We start from the raw sequence: 20,177 nt of genomic DNA on the forward strand, positions 1-20,177 counted from the left end.
ATGAATTGTAACTCCTAAATCATTTTTCTGGTTTAGACTTTAAATCATAGTTATGACTGTATTATCACTGAAAGAAGTGAGAAAACTTGCTGCATATGATAAATCAGCAGTCATCATTCCAGTATGCTAATGTGTGACTCAGGTATATTCTTTAGATGGTGGCCTACTCTTTTAAAAGATGATGCTTTAACTTGGTTATGGCAAGTTGGACATGGACAGGTAGACTGCAGTCACAAAGTGACAGATGGGCCAACAGGAAGGTGATTACCTTTATCCTTTACCTTCCCTCCACTCTCCAGATACAACTGGTTCCAGAGGGTTAGACCCCGAAGACCAAGCAGATTTGTCCCCAGTCTGATAGAACAAGTTATCTCTGCTGATCTAAGAATGATCTAGTAAGAAACAGAGCCCAAAGATTTATTCCCTGGGGCTTATTCAGAGATGCTAAGGACAGGCTATCCTTTATTAACTAAAACTTACTGAAGATCTACTTTATGCTAACCATCATAGGAAAATCAAGGAGGCATAACCAATATTCCCTGTTCTAAAAGCACTTACATTCTTGTTGGAGAAACATAAACAGCCACATGAAAAGTCAAACAAGGGTGCACACAATGTTGTATACACATCAAGGGAATGATGTGGTAAGCGCAATAAGCTAAGTCTTGCAGTGGAGAAGGATTCATGGAGTAGGAGCAACTTCACTGGAGCCTCAGAGCTGCTGGACCTGGATAGGTTTAGGGGGGAGGATAAGGTCAGAACCCTGTGGGATCCAGAGATAGGAGGCAAAGGACTGCATTTGCAAAGAACAAGGGATAAGGTTAAAAAGATGGAACTTCCCTGGCAGTCCAGTGGTTAGGACTCTGTGCTTCTACTGGAGGAGGTAGGGGTTCAATCCCTGGTTGGGGAGCTAGGATCTCACATGCCTGTGTAACATGGCAAAAATAAATAAATAAATAAATAAATAAATAAGATTTTTTAAAAAAAGATTAAAAAGACAGACTGTCGCCATCCTTTCTGAGGTAGACTCATTTCTCCTGGGAAAAAATGATGGTGATACAAGGGAAGGGAATTAACTTTCATGTCACTAAGTTATCAGTTAATGTACAAACTGCATTAATTATGTTCTCTCAGAAACACGCTAGGAGACAAAAGCATCTATCCTCAAGAGACATAAGATTTACCCTCATCAGTGACAGGATTAACTCAGAATGCCAGAATTTGTTTCAAGGCTCACAGAATATTTTAAGAACCAAACATCTTATTGAGAAACAAAAGGAACTGAAAAAGGCATGGAAGATGGTTCTAAAAGGGTGAAGACTTAAACGCTTTAATTCTCAGCAAATGTCTTATTCATAAAGCATGCTAGTCTCCACGCCCAATACATGTGAACTTGGGGGCAATCACCATGGGGAACAAAAATAGACACGCATGAGCCACCACACACACGGCATCACTCTCACCAACACAAACAAGTCCTTGTCTCCAGGGGAAATGGAAAAGCAAGACTGCAAGGGTGTGGCATCATTTCCTGCCTGCTATGCACATGGTATCTTCCTTATTTAATGATGATGTTTAAAACTTATGTGATGGTCAGGAAATAACACCCTGTGTATAGAGGAAGTTTAGACCCAGAGTGTAAAGAGGGAAAGAAAGAGAGACAGAAAAACATTATAAAGAAAATTGCCAAATTTTAAGATGTTTATTAATAAACATAAGGACTGAGTAAAAAGTCTGTTTTTATTGGTTGCTTATTTCCTCAATAGCAACAGGAAAAGGAGAAAAAAAAAATCATTCCCTGGCACTTCTGAGGCATGGAATCGATGTCCTCGGAAAAAAAAGTCTAGGGGATATTGGAGGGATGAACTGATTAAAACTTAGATTTTTGAATTAATGAATTCTCTTGGTGGTAAGGTATAGCGATAATACACATGCTGTAGGATTCATCTGTTCATGATTAAAAACCGGACATCAAGCAGGTCTTCTCTAGCAAAGTGTCATCAAAAATTTCTCTGAGGAACATCAAATGCCACTAGTCTGGTGTAAGAATTAAACTCTGAAAAGTTTAAAGCATAATTACCTGGGTCATTACTGTATAGAACAAAATTATACAGTTAATGGGAGCAGTTTTTTAAGTCTGGATTTTCCCTCTATTGCAGCACCTATGGAAACACAGTCTAATTTTCTATTATCACTTTACCTTCTAGACCAGTAAAGATACAGATAAGCTCCATCCTACTGACATTGCTTGGTACAAAGTAAGTGCACAATAAATATGAGGTGAATAAACAAACACTGTGCCCTCTCCCCAGAGGAAAACAAACCGCAACAGTGGCAAGTACACACATGTATAAAATCAGATGCCAGTGAACATCTGGAAAAACTGGCCTTCTAGCTCTCTTCGTCTGAGATGAAACAGCTCATTTCACACAACCTCCAAACTGCCAAGTGATGTCAGCCTAGTGATTCCTAAAGCCGGAGCAAAGTGCTGACTCATTGAAGACACACAAAGAGAGTGCCAGATTTGAGAGGCACTACCCATTCATTTAAATCCCAAGTAAAAAGAGAAACCGACACATCTACATTAGGATCCTATCTGCATTTTGATATCTCGCTTTAATAGAAGCAATTCTCCTACCACTATGAATATACATACCCTGACTTTTCGAGGTAAGGATGACTATACTTACTGTGAATGTTAATTTTTTTTTAACCCTGGTTAACCTGAGACTTCCTAGTCATCAAGAATGTTTTCATTTCCTACATCTTGAATTTCAGTTGTATCTACATTGTTTTCATCCATTTACTTTTGAGGAAAGCTTCTTTAGGACACACACAAAAAGAAAAGAAAAATGAGGAAGTGGATAAAATTAAACACTGTTTTCTTTTTGCTTCATGGTATTTTCAGATAAGCCAAGTCAGTCAGCCAGTTCAGTTGCTCAGTCGTGTCTGACTCTTTGCGACCCCATGAACTGCAGCACGCCAGGCCTCCCTGTCCATCATCAACTCCCAGAGTCCACCCAAACCCATGTGCATTGAGTCGGTGATGCCATCCAATCATCTCATCCTCTGTCGTCCCCTTCTCCTCCCGCCCTCAATCTTTCCCAGCATCAGGATCTTTTCCAATGAGTCAGTTCTTCGCATCAGGTGGCCAGATTACTGGAGTTTCAGCTTCAGCATCAGTCCTACCAATGAACACCCAGGACTGATCTCCTTTAGCATGGACTGGTTGGATCTCCTCGCAGTCCAAGGGACTCTCAAACACCACAGTTCAAAAGCATCAATTCTTCGGCACTCAGCTTTCTTTACAGTCCAAATCTTACATCCATACATGACCACTGTAAAAACCATAGCCTTGACTAGATAGACCTTTGTTGACAAAGTAATGTCTCTGTTTTTTAATATGCTGTCTAGGTTGGTCATAACTTTTCTTCCAAGGAGTAAGTGTCTTTTAATTTCATGGCTGCAATCACCATCTGCAGTGATTTTGGAGCCCATAAAAATAAAATGAGCCTGTTTCCACTGTTTCCCCCACCTATTTGCCATGAAGTGATGGGACCGGATGCCATGATCTTAGTTTTCTGAATGTTGAGCTTTAAGCCAACTTTTTCACCCTCCTCTTTCACTTTCATCAAGAGTACAAATGTACAAAACTGTACAAAAAAGATCATGACCCAGATAATCACGATGGTGTGATCACTCACCTAGAGTCAGACATCCTGGAATGTGAAGTCAAGTGGGCCATCACTACAAGCAAAGCTAATGGAGGTGATGGAATTCCAGTGGAGCTATTTCAAATCCTGAAAGACGATGCTGTGAAAGTGCTGCACTCCATATGCCAGCAAATTTGGAAAACTTACCAGTGGCTACAGGACTGAAAAAGGTCAGTTTTCATTCCAATCCCAAAGAAAGGCAATGCCAAAGAATGCTCAAACTACCGCACAGTTGCACTCATCTCACACGCTAGTAAAGTAATGCTCAAAATTTTCCAAGCCAGGCTTCAGCAATATGTGCACCATGAACTTCCAGATGTTCAAGCTGGTTTTAGAAAAGGCAGAGGAACCAGAGATCAAATTGCCAACATCCGTTGGATCATCGAAAAAGCAAGGGCATCTCAGAAAAATATCTATTTCTGCTTTATTGACTGTGCCAAAGCCTTTGACTGTGTGGATCACAAGAAACTGTGGAAAATTCTGAAAGAGGTGGGAATACCAGACCACCTGACCTGCCTCTTGAGAATCCTGTATGCAGGTCAGGAAGCAACATTTAGAACTGGACATGGAACAACAGACTAGTTCCAAATAGGAAAAGGAGTACGTCAAGGCTGTATATTGTCACCCTGCTTATTTAACTTACATGCAGAGTACATCATGAGAAACGCTGGGCTGGAGGAAGCACAAGCTGGAATCAAGATTCCTGGGAGAAATATCAATAACTTCAGATAAGCCAAGTAGGCTAATGAATTATTTCATCTATCATGAGTTAAGTGGAAAGCGTTCCACTTCAAGGTCAAAACCATATGAGAAAATTCAGTGCATATACAAAAACTATGGATAAACAATAGGAACATACTGTTAGTTATTCATAACCAAGGCAATTTGTTTTTGTTGCTTAGAATTTTGAAATATTTAAAATTATGCTCTTGAAATAATGAAGAAAAAGCTCTTTCTGAAGCAATGCTCAGGGACTGAAATCTTAGTTCTCTGTTCAGCTGACTTATCTCTGGACACCCTGTAGTTCACTGACAAATTTGTGAGCAGGAGTTAAGATAGAAACTGGAAGAGTCCCAGGGAAACATAAATCTTCTGGACTATTCACACCAATGTACAAACAGCACAGAGATACAGCATTCTACCACTGGCACCAACCAAATAGACAAAGAAGTACTAAAAAACTCTTTTAAAAAGTGATAATTTATTTCAGAAATTTTCTATAGTAATCAAAGAATAATTTGTTCTACTATTCAGCAAATGAATGATGTCAATTGCCAGGCTGTGGGTCAATCCATGTGAAAGAAAAGATGGTATTATTTATAGGAGAGAACAGCTATATCTTGCTATGACATCACTAGGGCTACCCTGGTGGCTCAGATGGCAAAGATTCTGCTGAGACCCAGGTTCAATCCCTGGGTCGGGAAGATCCCCTGGAGAAGGGAATGGCAACCCACTCTAGTATTTTTGCCTGGAGAATTTCATGGACAGAGGAGCCTGGGAGACTACAGTTCATGGGGTCTCAAAGAGCTGGACGTGCCCAACAACAAACACTTTAACTTACATGATATAGAAGGCTTGCAGGTAAGGCAAGAGTCATGCCAATCCTGAGTCATTCAGGTGTGATGGATGGTTGGAGAATTCTTTTTTCCAATCATTTTATGCTTTTTTGGAAGTCAAGCTATCTGGACTCCAGAAATACCATTAATTTGGTTCCACACATTCCAGGCGAATAGATCTTTTACCATATAAGGTGAATTTTAGCTGTGGATTTTTTTTTTCTTTTTTCCTAACTCATCTGATGGTTGATCTTTGGGTAGAACTCAAGACTCTACGTTATTCCTCCTTTTCTAGGAGAAAGAGGGCTGGTAGAGATGGTAACATTAAAGGAAAAGGTATTGAACCTTGGTACTTAAGGGGTTGGGGGTTAAGGCTCTGAGTTTGAGCAGGGGCTCTCTCGGAATTTGTTTGTTTGGAGTCTCTCTTTAGAGCTTCTCATAGCAGTCATCACTCTGAAGTCTCTCTTATTCTGTGAAGTTGATGTGATAGGTGGGACTGGAGCTGCCCCCCTCTTAGAAGTGGATTATACCCTGGAAGGACCTGAGGGAGGATTGCTCAGACAAGCTCCTCCTCATCCAGTCTCTTCTTTGCCCAGCTTCCCCTTTTCTTGCTCCAGGGAGACAGAGATTAAAGTACAGGGAAAGAGGATAAAGGAGGCTTTCTGTGCTCTCCCATCCGCTTCTGTTTCAGCCTTCAGTGTTTAGCCAAAGGAAGTCCTTGTGACTTATCTGAGTTCTGGCCTAGCTCACTGGGAGAGTGACAGTGAGGTCTGGGGCCACAGTTTAGTTTTCATCAAATGTTCTTTTGTCTGTCTGTCCTTTGCCTGTATAGCTCCTCCAGATCCTTTGGAAGAAGGAAGCAGACAGCTGTGAGAGGGAAGATCTGGGCATTTGGACCTTGATCTTACAATCTTTCAATCTCTTTGCCAGAGACTCAACTAATCACACCTAAGACATCTAGAAATGCCAGATGAAGAGAAGGCTTTTGAAGTCTAGAGTTAGAGACCAAATATAACACATTTCTATTTTACCATTATGTTTCTCCCATCATCTGTGAAATGAAAATGATGCCAACGTTGCTCATTTAATGAAACTGGCTCAGAAAGGCCATGTGTTTTACCCAACATCATATGGCAGAGTCCCCATTTTTTTTGCTTGAAGCTCTGAGGAAAGCTTCAACGTTTCTCTTTAATTTTACTCGACCTAGCCGAAATTATAAAAATTAACCCAGATTTAAGATTTCCACGGAGCATATGAGGTTTCTTACAAGGTAAACTGATGACACAGTTGATGGTCTGTTTATTAGACAAAAGATTGTGGCTGATACTACAGAATTTCTAAAGGTTTAAAATTAAGCAACTGACCAATACAAATGATGCACAGAAGTGATTCAGAAGAGGCTCTCTGCAACATCGTCTCCTCCTGCATTAGGCATTTCCCGAGTCCAGCTCCAACACTTTAGAAGCTTACATTAACATCCCAAAACATAAGCTAACACATTTGAATTTAAGATTACACAGCCTTAGTTTCAGGTATTGGTCCAAAGAATCTCACCAGCTCTTAAGATTAATGTACCTTGAGTAGGGAGATACCAACTCAAATCTAAAGTAGCTAATTCTAATACTGCCAGTTAGAATAGTTTACTTCTTAGGAAGCCTAAAGATTTTAACTTGCTATTACATAATAAGCAGCGATGTATACATTTCAAAGCCTCTATTTCTTTATTCTTGGAAATAAAATACTGTTACATCTAAAAAGTTGAAAGTCTTTATTTGCTAGACACTTCCAAATGACATTTATTAAATTTTATTTTGCCTTACAAGTTTTATTCTTTATAATACACCACAACACTTTTTTTTTTTTCAGGAATATAATTTAAACCATCCTAAACAGAATATGAAGAAACTTGATTTCCCCAGGTAGACATAACTATTCTTCCTCTTTGGCAGCTATTGCAATCTATGGTCATTACAATATGAACATGCACGCATGCGTGCGCATGCACACACACGCACACGCACACACACACACAATTATATTGTGTTTTAGAAAGATGTATTTGAGTGTCTATCTTTGCAACAGTTTAAACATCTTCAGGGCCAAGAGCAAGTTTTGTGTTATCAGAACTTAGCACAGTGCCTATAACACCGTAAACTGAATAAACTGGCACAATAAATGAATGTGTTACTTTGCTTTCCAACTATTCCTTAAGCTTCTCAAGAGATGGAGCCTTAAATTATTTTTACTCCCAATAATATCTAACAGTGCTGGGAACCTAGTCAACATTCAGTAAATATGTACTGATTTACTTGCAGTTTCATAGCAAAAATGTGATTAAACAGCACACTTCTCCCTATTACCAAATTTGCTCAAATAGAAACGAGATATTAATTTGTCAAGGATGCTGTAAAAGAGATTTCTATATTGGATGAGAACTTGTACTAAATCATCTCTAAATTCTTTTCCAATTCTGAAATTCTATTACTTTTGTTTCTTTAAAAGAATTTTAACTAGTGCAAGACCTTCTTAGATTAGAATGACCTTTTTAGATTAAACCAATATCATGAAAATATCACCATTACTCAGAAACCACTAAATTTTAAATAAATTTTTTTTTAATTCCTGAAAGACTAAAGTTTACTAAATAGTTAATGAACATAAGCAAGCCTTCAAAAGTTTGTTTGAAATCTGGCTGTTTAGAAAGAAGAAACCATTTTCCCACAACACAACATGGAGGTTTTTAGACTCTCAAGGCAGCTTGTAAAATCTATTTCACGTGTACATGGTCAAGTACTAACACCATTACAAAACTCAGTCAACACTCACAACGAGGTTTAGTTTGGGATGCCCTAAAAATATTTCTCCACCCAACATCCGTATGAATGGACAGTCAGCTGTACAAGAAAGACCTGATTTTCACCATGGCATTCAATTTTATTATAAAACAACCACAAATGGCCAAAACATAACAAATTCTTGGTTCAGTAAAAATATACTTCATTGGCTTCATTGCAGTGATTCTGTAACTTGCTCTTCCAAGGTGCCTCAATATCTACAGTTTCTTAAGCCTCTTTGCCATAAAAGCATGATTTTATTTTTTTTTACACAATTTTGGTTGTAATTTTCTAACACGTGAGGGCACATAATATACAAGTCAGGAATTGTTGATCTATCTTTAGCACATTTTTGCAGTACATCCTCAAAGGATTTTTTCTTTCAAGTTTATTGCTCAAGCTTAAGGGCCTGTCTCCTTTCTCCGGCACTGGGTTTATGATAATTGTTCTAGAGAGGATGCTCCTCGCATTCCTATCCAGTTCTGCAGAGGGCTGTGCTTAATCTCTGATACTCCTAAAGAAAGATTACTTGCTACTGGCTGCTTTTTCTACTTTTTTGCAGGGGAGATCTGATTTTTATCACCTCTCATTAATTATACCACACAAAGCTTTCCTCCATCAGTTTATGATCCAGTTTTAAATTAACAGTTTGTACAATTGTTTTTACTAAGACAGTTAATAAATTCTTAAAGCTGCTGAAGCACATTGATGCATTCACTCAACACACATTTCTTGTGTGTTAGGTCTAAGACATAAAAGTGGGTACAAAGATGTACCAGTCACAGATCCTGCCTTTGAGCAACTTGAAGTCTTGAATGGGCAATGAGATATGTTAGTATTTTCTTTTACACACTGTGATTAGTTGTCAACAAAGAGGTAATACTAATTGCTTTGGGAGGTCATAAGGTCCCAGATTTTACATACTACAGGATGAAATTCTTTGTCTTAACTCCGACAAGTCTGAAGCTTAAATCTCAGGTGCCTGACATTTGTGGTAATGCCCCACTTAGGTCAAGACTGATGTCAAGCCTCACACGGTGGATCCTAGCAAGAAAACAGTGGACGCACCACACTCGCCTGTGCCGTCTCTGTACCTGCCACACTGGCCTCGTGTTTCCTTTGCCTGGAATGTTCTTCTTCTGGATACCCCCATGCCTCCCCATCTCAGCTCCTTTGGTATTGTTCCAATGTTACTTTCTCAGAGTGGATTTCCTTGACCACCTTACTTAAAGTAGGGCCCCTGTCTCTCTCTCTCCTTACACTGCTTTTTTACAAAGCACTTAAAATACACCTGACATTGAATTTTAAATGTATCAGTTGATAGTTTTTTGGTAGGGCCTTGTCATTTTTATCCCTGCCTAAACTCACTGCCTAGAACTTGATCGTATGTAGAGGACAAATGCCCACAGTTCTCGACATGTGGATTGTCCTTGTAGGCTCCCTTCTGCCCGGCCATTCACTCTCTGCATGTGCATCTCCAGTAACGGGAGACTCCCAGCTGAACATGGTATTTTCAGAAAGAGCTTAACTTTTTGACAGTTGGGTTTGTACTGAGCCAAAGCCTTCCTTCTAAAACGTCTGTTGTTGGTTCTATTTGGTGTCCTAGGACACAGGAAATCAGTTTAGACCATTTACACTTTTCACATGGCAGCCCTATGAGTACCTGCTATCTTTTCTCATGATCTCATCAATTTTCTCAGCTTTAGGCTATGTGTACCTTCAACTAGGTCTCGTACAGGTTTTTGGTCTCTTTTTTCTACTGGTCACAGTCTCTTGAGTTATGGTGTAAAATACCCAGAAATTAGTACAGTGTCTCGGTAGTTCAAAGGTCTCAGTCCTTTTTCAAGGCTGTTAAGGTGGCACCATGGGTAAAGAACCTGCCTGCCAATGCAGGAGACATAACAGACACAGGTTCGATTCCTGCATTAGGAAGATCCCCTGGAGAACAAAACGGCAATCCACTCCAGTATTCTTGCCTGGAGAATCCCATGGACAGAGCAGTCTGGCAGGCTATGGTCCATGGAGTCACAAAGAGTTGGACACGACTGAAGCGCCTTAGCACACGAATGCTCACCGTACATTAGCACACGGCAAAAATGTCTCATGCTTTCTTCCTCACTCATCCTGTCATTCCACAGAATGAACTCTGGTGAGTACTTACTTACCCAGGACCACTGCTGTCTTTCCTTCTGGGGACACATGAATGAACCTTACAAGTGAGGCCTGGTCTAACAAGGTTTCTATTCCCAACAATTAGAGATAATTCTTTCAGCTAGAGTTTTGCTCTTGAAACAATGGGATGCTACCTCTTAAGAGTTAATGATGTACCCACTTGTGAGATTTAGAGTTAGGAAATTTCCTGCTTGTAAATAGAATATTTGCACAGAGATTTAGAAATTTACAGTTGGGAAAGGAATAAGAATTAGATGGAGCTTCTGACCCATCTTCTATAAAGGAAATCTGAAGAAATTAGTTTATATAGTCAAGGTGTTTTGTCATGTGTGTGGTGGGCAAGGGAACCCTCAGGGGCAGAGGGCTGAACTTTCCTTAGTCCTCCAAGCACAGTATTTTATCAGCTCCTGCAAAGTCCCTCCCTCCCCATCTCCTCTTCCTCCTCTCTTTTCTTTCCTTTTATCAGCTTACACCATTCTATTCCCCTTCACCAGCACAAGTGAGCACTCTTCATATACATTTTTATATATGTTCACCAAGTTTCTAAAAAAAAACTAACTAGAATATTCTTAATATTGCTTTGAATTTATAAACTAATTTTTGAGGACTGAACATCTTTGTAATGTCAAATTTGTGCCATCCAAAACCACAGTGTCTTTCCATTAAAATTGTCTTATAAGTCATTTATGAGGCATTTCAAAGCTATTAGTGAAGTTCTTGTGTAGTCTTGATTAGCTTAATTTCTAGATACTTAATAGCTTTCATTGCCACTGTGAGTGGGATCTTATATTTTGTTAAATCTTTCAGTTGACATGTATCTTTCTAGTTGGGAGTGTTTAAATTAAAGTAAATACAAAACAATAATACTAGATTTAAAAAATACTATAGGAAGGCCAGATGTTCCGAAACAATAAGAACTGTAAAATAAAAATAACAAAAGTGCAGGATTTTACAAAGAAAAACAGTAGCATGGGGACAAAAGAATAGCACACATTATGTAGGTTAAATATAAGATTCCAGATATAATGTAGGAACTTACAAGCCCTGCAATTAAAATGTAGTGCCAAGTGTTAGCCTAATCCTTAGCACCAAGACCCTGCGAAGGCCGAGAAGATCTGGACATGCTCAGGGTTCTCAGTGAAATGGGAAAGAGGGGTTTTGGGGAGGAACCAAGCGAGGGAAGAGGAGGAGTGAATCTGCTTGCCTGACATATGAAGGATGGAGGAGGGTCTCCAAATCAAAGCTCCAAATCAAAGCTCCTTGTATTAGAAATACAAGGTTATCTCCCTCCATCTCATGATAAACCTACTTGACAGAGATTTTTAAACACAGACTTTGGTGATTTACAACATAGGATCTACAAGAGACTGGGATTGAACCTGGGTCTCCTGCATTGCAGGCAGGTTCTTTACCAACTGAGAAGTCCTAACAAGAGACTAAATATAAGTAAATCTCAGTTGCTTCACAGAAGAAAAAATTCAGTACTCTTGTCTGTGCTTTGTTTTCTGAGGGAAAGATGTATTATTAAACAATCAATCGGCAACAAAGTCACAACAATCCATAACAGTGAAATAAAAGGAAACGCTCCCCATTCACTGAATGGCACTGGGCGGCATCAGATGGTCTAAGAAAAGCATTTAGATTCATGTCCTGTGTTAAACCCAAGAGAAGGAGGTGAAAGGCACTCATATATTATTCTTGTGGTCAGGAATTCACTGCACATTAAGTTGTCAAGGTGATAGATGACAAGAAATAAAGTTCTAGGGAAGAAAAAGTATCAGTTTGAATAAACCATCATAACAAGGAAATCCTAACTAAGGCATATTTTTGTTACCAGATGTAACAGGGATTTTTGAAAGTGTTTCTCTCACAGCATCTACCACCATAATGAGATGAGAAAGGTTGCTCTTTAAAATTATTTTCACCATCAAATGATTTTTGTTTTATAGTCCACAAAGAGTGAAGTAGAATGGTGACATGTTGTGGGTACACAGAAACTTAATAAAACATATCTTAGATGAGGTCTTCATTTTAAGCCTCCCCACTGGTACTATCTGCTGTTATATTAGGATTCTGAATTTCACTTTAAACAATAGGCTAGTCTAAGGAAGAATTTCTGAGTCTTCATCTGTAAATTCAGATTTGGCAAAGGAGAAATCTACTAGAGATCCTGGGTAGTATGGAACAACGGGTTAGGGGAGAGAGGCAGAAGCAAGGATTCAGGGCCCGTAATCGAACAATTCTGGGGACTTCCCTGGTGGTCCAGTGGTTAAGATTCCAAGCTCCCAATGCAGGGGGCCTGGGTTCAATCCCAGTTTTCATGCTACAACAAAAGATCTCACACATAGTAACCAAGATCCCATGTGCTGCAACTAAGCCCCCGCACAGCCAAATAGATTTTTTTAAAAAATGAACTACTCCGAAATCACTAATTTTTACCACCTGTGCCTTCCAGTGAACTGCCTATGAGTATTTTCAATTGAAGGCCATTTGCCATGGAGTTGATGCTGATGTTCTAAATCAGAGCAGTTGAGTATGAAGCAAAACTACAAGTGAGGATCAGCTCCAACCAGCAAGCTCCGATGTCCCAAACTCTTCTCAGTGTGACTCTGCTGGACAGTTTGCTCCTGGCCACTGGCTTGGTCTATAAGGACTTTTTTGTAGGTGATTTCAAGTTATTGAAATCATTCTCTTGGCTTTTTTCCCCTCTAATTCAGAAAGCAGGAAATGTCTTTCCTGTGTAGCAGTCACAGAGCAGTCCCCTAGGGTTTCTAGGGGGCTTATCTTCCAGTTCCTGTTGCTGGTTTCTAACTGTTAACTCTATATTTGGTAACAGCTTGACCATGGGCTGTTTTGGATTTGGTCATAATAAGATAACCTGGAGTCACGGAGCAGAGATCTAAAGCAATCTTATTTTTCCAGGAAGCAGCGTGTTGACCTTTCAGGATTTCATCTATTTTATTGAATGTGAGTACTTGAATAGTATTGTTTATAGCACAAGGTTGGGTGTTTATGCTATTGGTCCTTGAGGGTGTGTGACTGTACAGAAATAGGATACATACACTCTCCTGGTTTACAATGAGTTTATATTTGTTTGTTATGTGGACTGATACAATCTAAGGAATGCTCTTTATGCGTGCTCTTAGTCCATAGCAGCCTTGAAAATAGTCACTTGCTCAGAAATGAATAAATATTTGTCAGATGAGTAAGACAAATGTTGATTTTGATCCCTTCACATCGCTAGGCAAGAATCAACACACCATTGACAAGACAATATCTTCCTCCTTTCCCCAGTATTTTCAAAGCTGCATAGTGTTAAAGCTATATGCATACCATCTCTTCTGGGATAAAGAGATAATTATATACATTACCACGTGTAAGATAGCTAGCTAGTGGGACGCTGCTGTGTAACACAGGCAGCCCAGGCTGGTGCTCTGAGATGACCTAGAAGGGTGGGATGGGGGTGGGGTGGGAGGGAGGCTCAAGAGGGAGAGGATACATATATATATATATATATATATATATATATATATATGACTGATTCACATTTTTGCATGGCAGTCATCAACACAACACTGTAAAGCAATTATCCTCCAACTTAAAAAATAAATTAATTTAAAAAATAAAGTGAAAGGGTAACTGTATAATGATTAAAAAAAAAGAGATAATGAACTATTGTTTGCTATTGGAAGAGGCCATTTATAAAATAGTAAAAAAAACTGCTGGAATCCTATTTTACCACCAATGAGTACTCTTCTAACCCTGCTGAGATTTTGCTTTGCTGTGTTTTCAAATCCCAAGAGTTATCTTGTTTTATAAACATGATCAGAATGAATGACTGCACTTTCATTGCACAAAGGGAAAATCAAGGCATAAAAACATATTGTGATTATTGTAAGATCCCCTTAGAAACGGGAAAGGATTTTGAGCTTCAAAGAGAACCTTTTGTTTATGAATTTATCAGTCATTAAGCAGGATTATCACAGCAGAGCTAAAAGAAGAGCTTAAATTCTCCCCCTCGGGAACATTACTTTCATTTGCAGCATGAATACTGGGTGGTTTTACTTTCTTTAGTAATTTGTATTGTATTTCTTGTCTCTTTAATGTCCACTACAGGTTAGAAGTGATTTGTTAATAGTAGGTGTACAGTGAATAATCTTTTAGAGAACCTAAGCTGTAATTCAGAAAAAAACCAGTCTTGTTATAACTTTCTATTTTCTCTTTCAGTCATCTTGCACTTATTTTTATACTTAAAATTCTGTTTTACAAGTCAAAATTTGGCCATTACAATTTGCAACTGTAATGATTCCATAATATCCCACCCATAGCAGGGTACACAGGAGTGAAAGTTACGTGGTGGAGAACTGACCTGAGATCTGAACCCTGGCTGCATCTCTCTTGGCTTTGGGACATCACCTAACCTTTCAGATGAGAATTCTCATCTGAAGATGGGACTGATCTACCTCCCAAGGGTCCTTATAGGAGCTAAACAAAATGCATACAGATTCTGTCACAGGCTCCTTAGCAGCGTCACTCAATGGGAGTGCTATTAGCATCCTGGATTCTGTGGGAATGCCCCACCCAGAGCAGGATGCCCCGGAAAAGGCTATGAAGACCCATCAATGAGAGTTTTCCGAAATAATCACACTAAATCTACTGCTTTTACTGATTTTTTTCCTTTAATTCCTCTTTTCAAAAGAAATGTATATTTTGGTTTTATATACTTATTCTTTGAGAATTCGCTCAAATTCACCTCCTCAAGTCCCTAACTTCCAGTAGCTGAGATGACATCATATTTAATGCTCTTGAAGTCTACCCCCATCGAGGTGCTTACACACTGAATGGCATTGCTTTGGTATTCCTGTGGTCTGTAGGCCGTTAGCAATCTGAGGGCAGGGGCTCCACTGTATTCTCTTTCAGTGTCTCTAGCACACCACACAACACCTGATATACTGAGGGTGCTTAGGGATGTTTGTTAAACCATGGTCTACCCCATATGAATTCTGAGCTCTGTAGCCTTCACATTCTGATGCAATCTTCCTTTGGGGTATTTCAGATGTTTTAGAACCTTGACATCTCAGATTGTATGTCTGGTATCCAGTCAACTGGCATCCATATTCTTAAAGGCGGTAAGGATGAAACAGGCCTGTGTATGAAGGCTCCGGGTTGGGTCACCCATCTGAGAAGCAGGTACTCGATGTGCTGGGCAGGGTGCTAAGTTGGAAGCTTCTGTGTAACAGAGAGACATGATGGGGACTGTGCTCTGGGAAGATGGTTCTGACCAGGGCCCAGGAAGAGATGCTTAAGTTGTGCTTGAACTCACAGCAGCCATATTCCTAAATGATGTTCGTCATGGCATTTTCATAGGTACACACTCCGATTTTCATTTATTTTGTTCCAAGTTAGCTATTAGTTCTTACAGATGCTCTGTGGTTTCCTTTTCTACGACGGAATACGTAAACAAGAAAAACTCCTGCGCCTGTTAATAAGCAAGTCCCTGCAGCAGTTCCGCTGTCACGCGTGGCACAGCGATCAAGTAAGACAGATGCAGAGTCTTCCTGCAGACCTATGTTACCCTCCTCCCGCTATTTCCCCAACTTGCCATTCCAAAATCTGCCCTTCTCCTCGAGGACCCCAATCCATACCCACCTTGTCTGCCGCGTCTTGCTGCCTCCCTTCCCCCACAATCTCTCAGTAGATGGGTCACTTTCTACTTCATGGAAGCTCTAAGGCATACACTCCCATCTTACTATGTCTTTTCTCTCCCTGCAAAAAATGTCTCTGCAGCCATCATTCTTGTTCTTGTAGAAGGTGCTTCCTCTATCCAAATCAATGATAATCCCCGCCTGGATCCTGGATCCAACACCTCTTTCCTCCTGAAGATGATCATTCTTCTCTTACCATCAACTCCTGGGCCTTCTATTTAACTGTTTACGTCTCCGCTTGGACATTTAACATATTTCAAACTTAACATGCTCAAAAACAAACTTTTTCCAGTGGCTCAGGCCTAAAAACCTTATAGTTATTCTTGATTTCTTTTTCTCTCATTCATCTCATTCAATCCAATCTTCTAGCAACTCTCTCTCTTTTTTTTTTTTTTTTTCATTCAAAATATATCCAGAACCACAGCTTCACTCCTAGTCCAAGCCATCTGATTTGTGTCATGCCTGGATTATTGCACTAGCCTTCTCAGTCATTCCCGTTTCCATCCTTGCCCCCCACACTGTATTCTCAGCACCTAGAGTGGTCTTGTCAAAACCTAAGTCAGAGAATGATAACCCTCCAAACAGAGCATCTCACTCAGAGCAAAGACAGAATCTTTACAGTTGCCTCCAGGCCCTCCAAGATCTGGCAGCTGTTGCCTCTCAGGCCTCAATCTTCTGTTACTCTGCTCCTCACTCTGCTCCAGCCCACTGGCCTCCTGGCTTTTCCCTCAGTGTATGAGGAACGCCTCTGCTTCAGGCCTGTAACATCAGCTCAACATTCAAACTTATAGTGTTATAACAGATCTCACGTGGTTCCAGAATCACTTGGAAACAGGACTGGAGTCAGAGCTTGCCAGCCAGGCAGCATCAGGCTCTTTCCCTTTGGGGGGAATCTTCACAACTATATGTGTGGTGGTCCACACTGCTGCCCAAAGCTAGTCTCTCCCCAGGCTTTTCCTCCCCAACCATCTCAGGTGCAAGGGAGAGAGATTCACAGTATGCAGGTTCTGGATTTACTCTGACTTTGATGCCTTATGTTCCCAAGGAGCCAACAACTCTTGTAACTTAGTAGATAGATATTTCCTATGTCAAGGGACATGCCCAGTTACAGGTGTCACCAGAATCACAGAAATCCCATCTGTGTCTTCCTACCAGGCATTTTTATCATTCCCTGAGCCCAGATGTAGTTGACCAATCAGCAGCCGTTAATGCCATAAGCAATGTTGCCTAGAAGCCCAATTAACGTTCTACTGTATCAGGCACATTGTACTGTATCAGGCTCAGGGAAACTGAGATAGAAAGCTGAGAAAGCCAAATGCCAGTTTCTCCTGTAGAAGGGGCAGGGTACTGTGACTGCTTGGTTCACCGTGTCTTTTGCTCCATCTGTTCCCTCTGATAGGACGGCTCCTCCCCGGATATCTGGATTAGGCTGCTCTCGCACTGACTTCAGTTCCTTCTTCACAAGTCACCTCCCTGGCGAGGGCACCCTGTTTGAGAACCGCAAGTGCTAATCTCAGCTGCTGGGATTTCCTACCATTCTTGTATGCTTTATTTTCTTTTCCATTGTTCTTATTACCTTCTAACATGTATACTGATGCTGCTGTTCCGTCGCTCAGTCGTGTCTGACTTTTTGCGACCCCATGAACTGCAGCAAGCCAGGCTTCCCTGTCCTTCACCATCTCCTGGAGTTTGCGCAAACTCATGTCCGTTAAGTCAGTGATGCCATTCAACCATCTCATCCTATGTCACCCCTTTCTCCTCTCACCCTCAGTCTTTTCCAGCATCAGGGTCTTTTCCAGTGAATCAGCATATAACTGACTGACTTTGCTTATTTTTTTTCCCCATAGAACTTAAATTTTATAAGGCTAGGGGATTTGTCTTTTATTTTTATCTCCTGCATTGACAATGCCTGGCCTGTACAACAGTGTCTGTCATACAGTAGGTTGTTCAACAACTAACTGTTTTATTTATGAATGAATTTATGCCCTTTCTTTCAAACTCTAGTTTTTCACTGGCATCATTTTATTGGTATGGGGAGGAGGCCGAAATATTTTCAGCCTGCAAATAAAATGCAGCCTGGTGTTAGGGATTAGGATACGGACTTGGGGCCAAACTGTTTGGATTTCAACAAGGGTTTCGTCAGTCACCTTGGAAGTTTTCCTAATCTCTTGGTGCCTTAGTTTTGCATCTATAAATGGGGATAATAATAGAACATCCAGGGTTGGTATGAGGATGAAATGATTTAAAACATATGTAAAGTGTTCAGAAGAGTGTCTGACATGTAGGAAGCACTGTGCTTAGACATTTAGTCATGTTCGACCCTTTGCGACCCTATGGGCTGTAGCCCATCTTTCTCCATGGGATTTCCCAGATGAGAATACTTCAATGGGTTGCCATTGCCTTCTCCGGGATCTTCCTGACCCAGGGACTAAACCTGCGTCTCCTGCATTGCAGGTGGATTCTTTACCACTGCACCCACCTGGGAAGCCCCAGGAAGCACTAGATGTTAACTATTATTGAAATCAACAACAGAAAGGTCTTTATTTCTGCACCACTTCCAGCTACTTTCCTCTTTCCTGACTTTTCCTCTCAGATGATCTATCAATACATGAAAGTTCCATCTACCCCACAGCCTTTAACTTCCATTCAGTTTTCCAACCACTTGCACTAAGGTTTCTAAAGGCCTAGTTTTTCTAAAGGCTGTTTTTCTGTCCTCAGCCTGTGAGTTAGTTGAACCACCTGCCTTCACTGACCACACCTGAGCCTCTCCTCTCTCCTGGTTTGCACCTGTCCTTAGGGCTGCCTTTTCCAGAGGTGCCTCAGTTTCCATCACTCACTTTCTACCGCCATTCCTGACGTTACCTTACCAAGCACATCCTCCTGGTCTGACTCCATTCCCAGGCGCTGCTTCAACTCTCACACTGAAGACACCCAAAGGGTGCCAGCCCTACAAACTGTCTCCCAGAGGCGGCATGTCCTTTTCTCACATCCATGACTTAGAGCTTTCTTTCTTCTTCCTAGCACTTTCTTTCCTCTTCCTAGCACTTTCTTTATTGCCAGCTCCCTCTTCCTGACTGGTCCTCAAGTTTTAATATTGCAACCATTTCTCTGGTTCCCCTCCTTTGCACTCAAAGCTCTTCAGAAGCCTCTATCACAACCTGTTCTGACCTCTTGTTTAGTTTCCCTCTAGAAATGAACTGCTCATGGCCACAAAGGATAGTGCCTGACTCATAGATATGCAAAAAAAAATCTAGATTCAACATATGAATGTACAGTATCTATATAGAATAAATTATGATTCAGTTACATTTTAATTCAGAACTAAAGCACTGGGTGTGAAAACATCTCATCAAAATGTCAGTTCTTTCAGAAAATCTTAGGAGTAATAAAGAAAAAAGCTTGATATTAACAATGTAAATGGCACTGTTGGTATCTATGCGATATTTTACTGTAAAGCCAACTTTGGAAGATAAAGGACTCCCTTTGATATTCATGACATCAAATATTACCTGACTACACTCAACTGCTGTTTGAACTCAGCTAAATCTTACAAATACCCTATTTACCTTATTAGGAAAGTTCAGGAAATTAGGCTTCAGGCTCCCTGCCATGATTATAAATACCACACGCAAACAGAGAAAGAGCAACGAATGCATACATGGTTAAAAATCACACACTTTTTAAAGAGGTTTTGATGGGTTAGTGCCTTGCTCTGCCTCTTTTTTGACATGAACCTAGGCACCTACCTGCAAAGTGCATCCGAACACACCGATCATCAGCATGGCCACAGACAGGTAATCAGTAAACACATCCCACCATGGCTTCAGCACCCGGAAGGCAGGCTGCTGCTCAGAGAACTGCCGGAACTCTGTCACCGGAATCATGTTTCTGAGAACAGAGAGGTGACTGGTGAATTCTTTATCTTTACACACAACATACTGCATTGTTCACAGCATTTGAAAATTCTGCTCCAACCTGTTGTATTCAGTGGTCTGAATTAGTCCATGAGCTGTCACTGTACTTTAGGGTTTTAACAAGTCATTGAGAAATCCACCACTTGAGGAAATAAGGAGCCCCACATGGAAACAGCAAGCACCTTTACTAACTCCTGTCCAATCAGCGGTGCCCTTTAGCTCCAATGGGCCAAAGCTAAAGGCCCAGAGAGAGAGAGCATGACCAAAGCTGCCTGTTATTTCC

General features: G+C 40.5%; 1 protein-coding gene across 1 annotated transcript in view; it reads right to left on the reverse strand.

The window, feature by feature from the left end:
• The window catches only part of LRRC8C (leucine rich repeat containing 8 VRAC subunit C), a 32,171-nt gene extending 12,307 nt beyond the window's left edge, over positions 1-19,864 (reverse strand). The window contains exon 1 of the mRNA XM_068964901.1: positions 19,727-19,864. Coding sequence (XP_068821002.1) covers positions 19,727-19,864 — 138 coding nt within the window. The remainder of the gene's footprint in view (positions 1-19,726) is intronic.
• Positions 19,865-20,177: the final 313 nt, after the last annotated feature.

The sequence above is a fragment of the Capricornis sumatraensis genome, chromosome 2 (assembly GCF_032405125.1).
Source record: "Capricornis sumatraensis isolate serow.1 chromosome 2, serow.2, whole genome shotgun sequence".
NCBI classification, from domain to species: domain Eukaryota; kingdom Metazoa; phylum Chordata; class Mammalia; order Artiodactyla; family Bovidae; genus Capricornis; species Capricornis sumatraensis.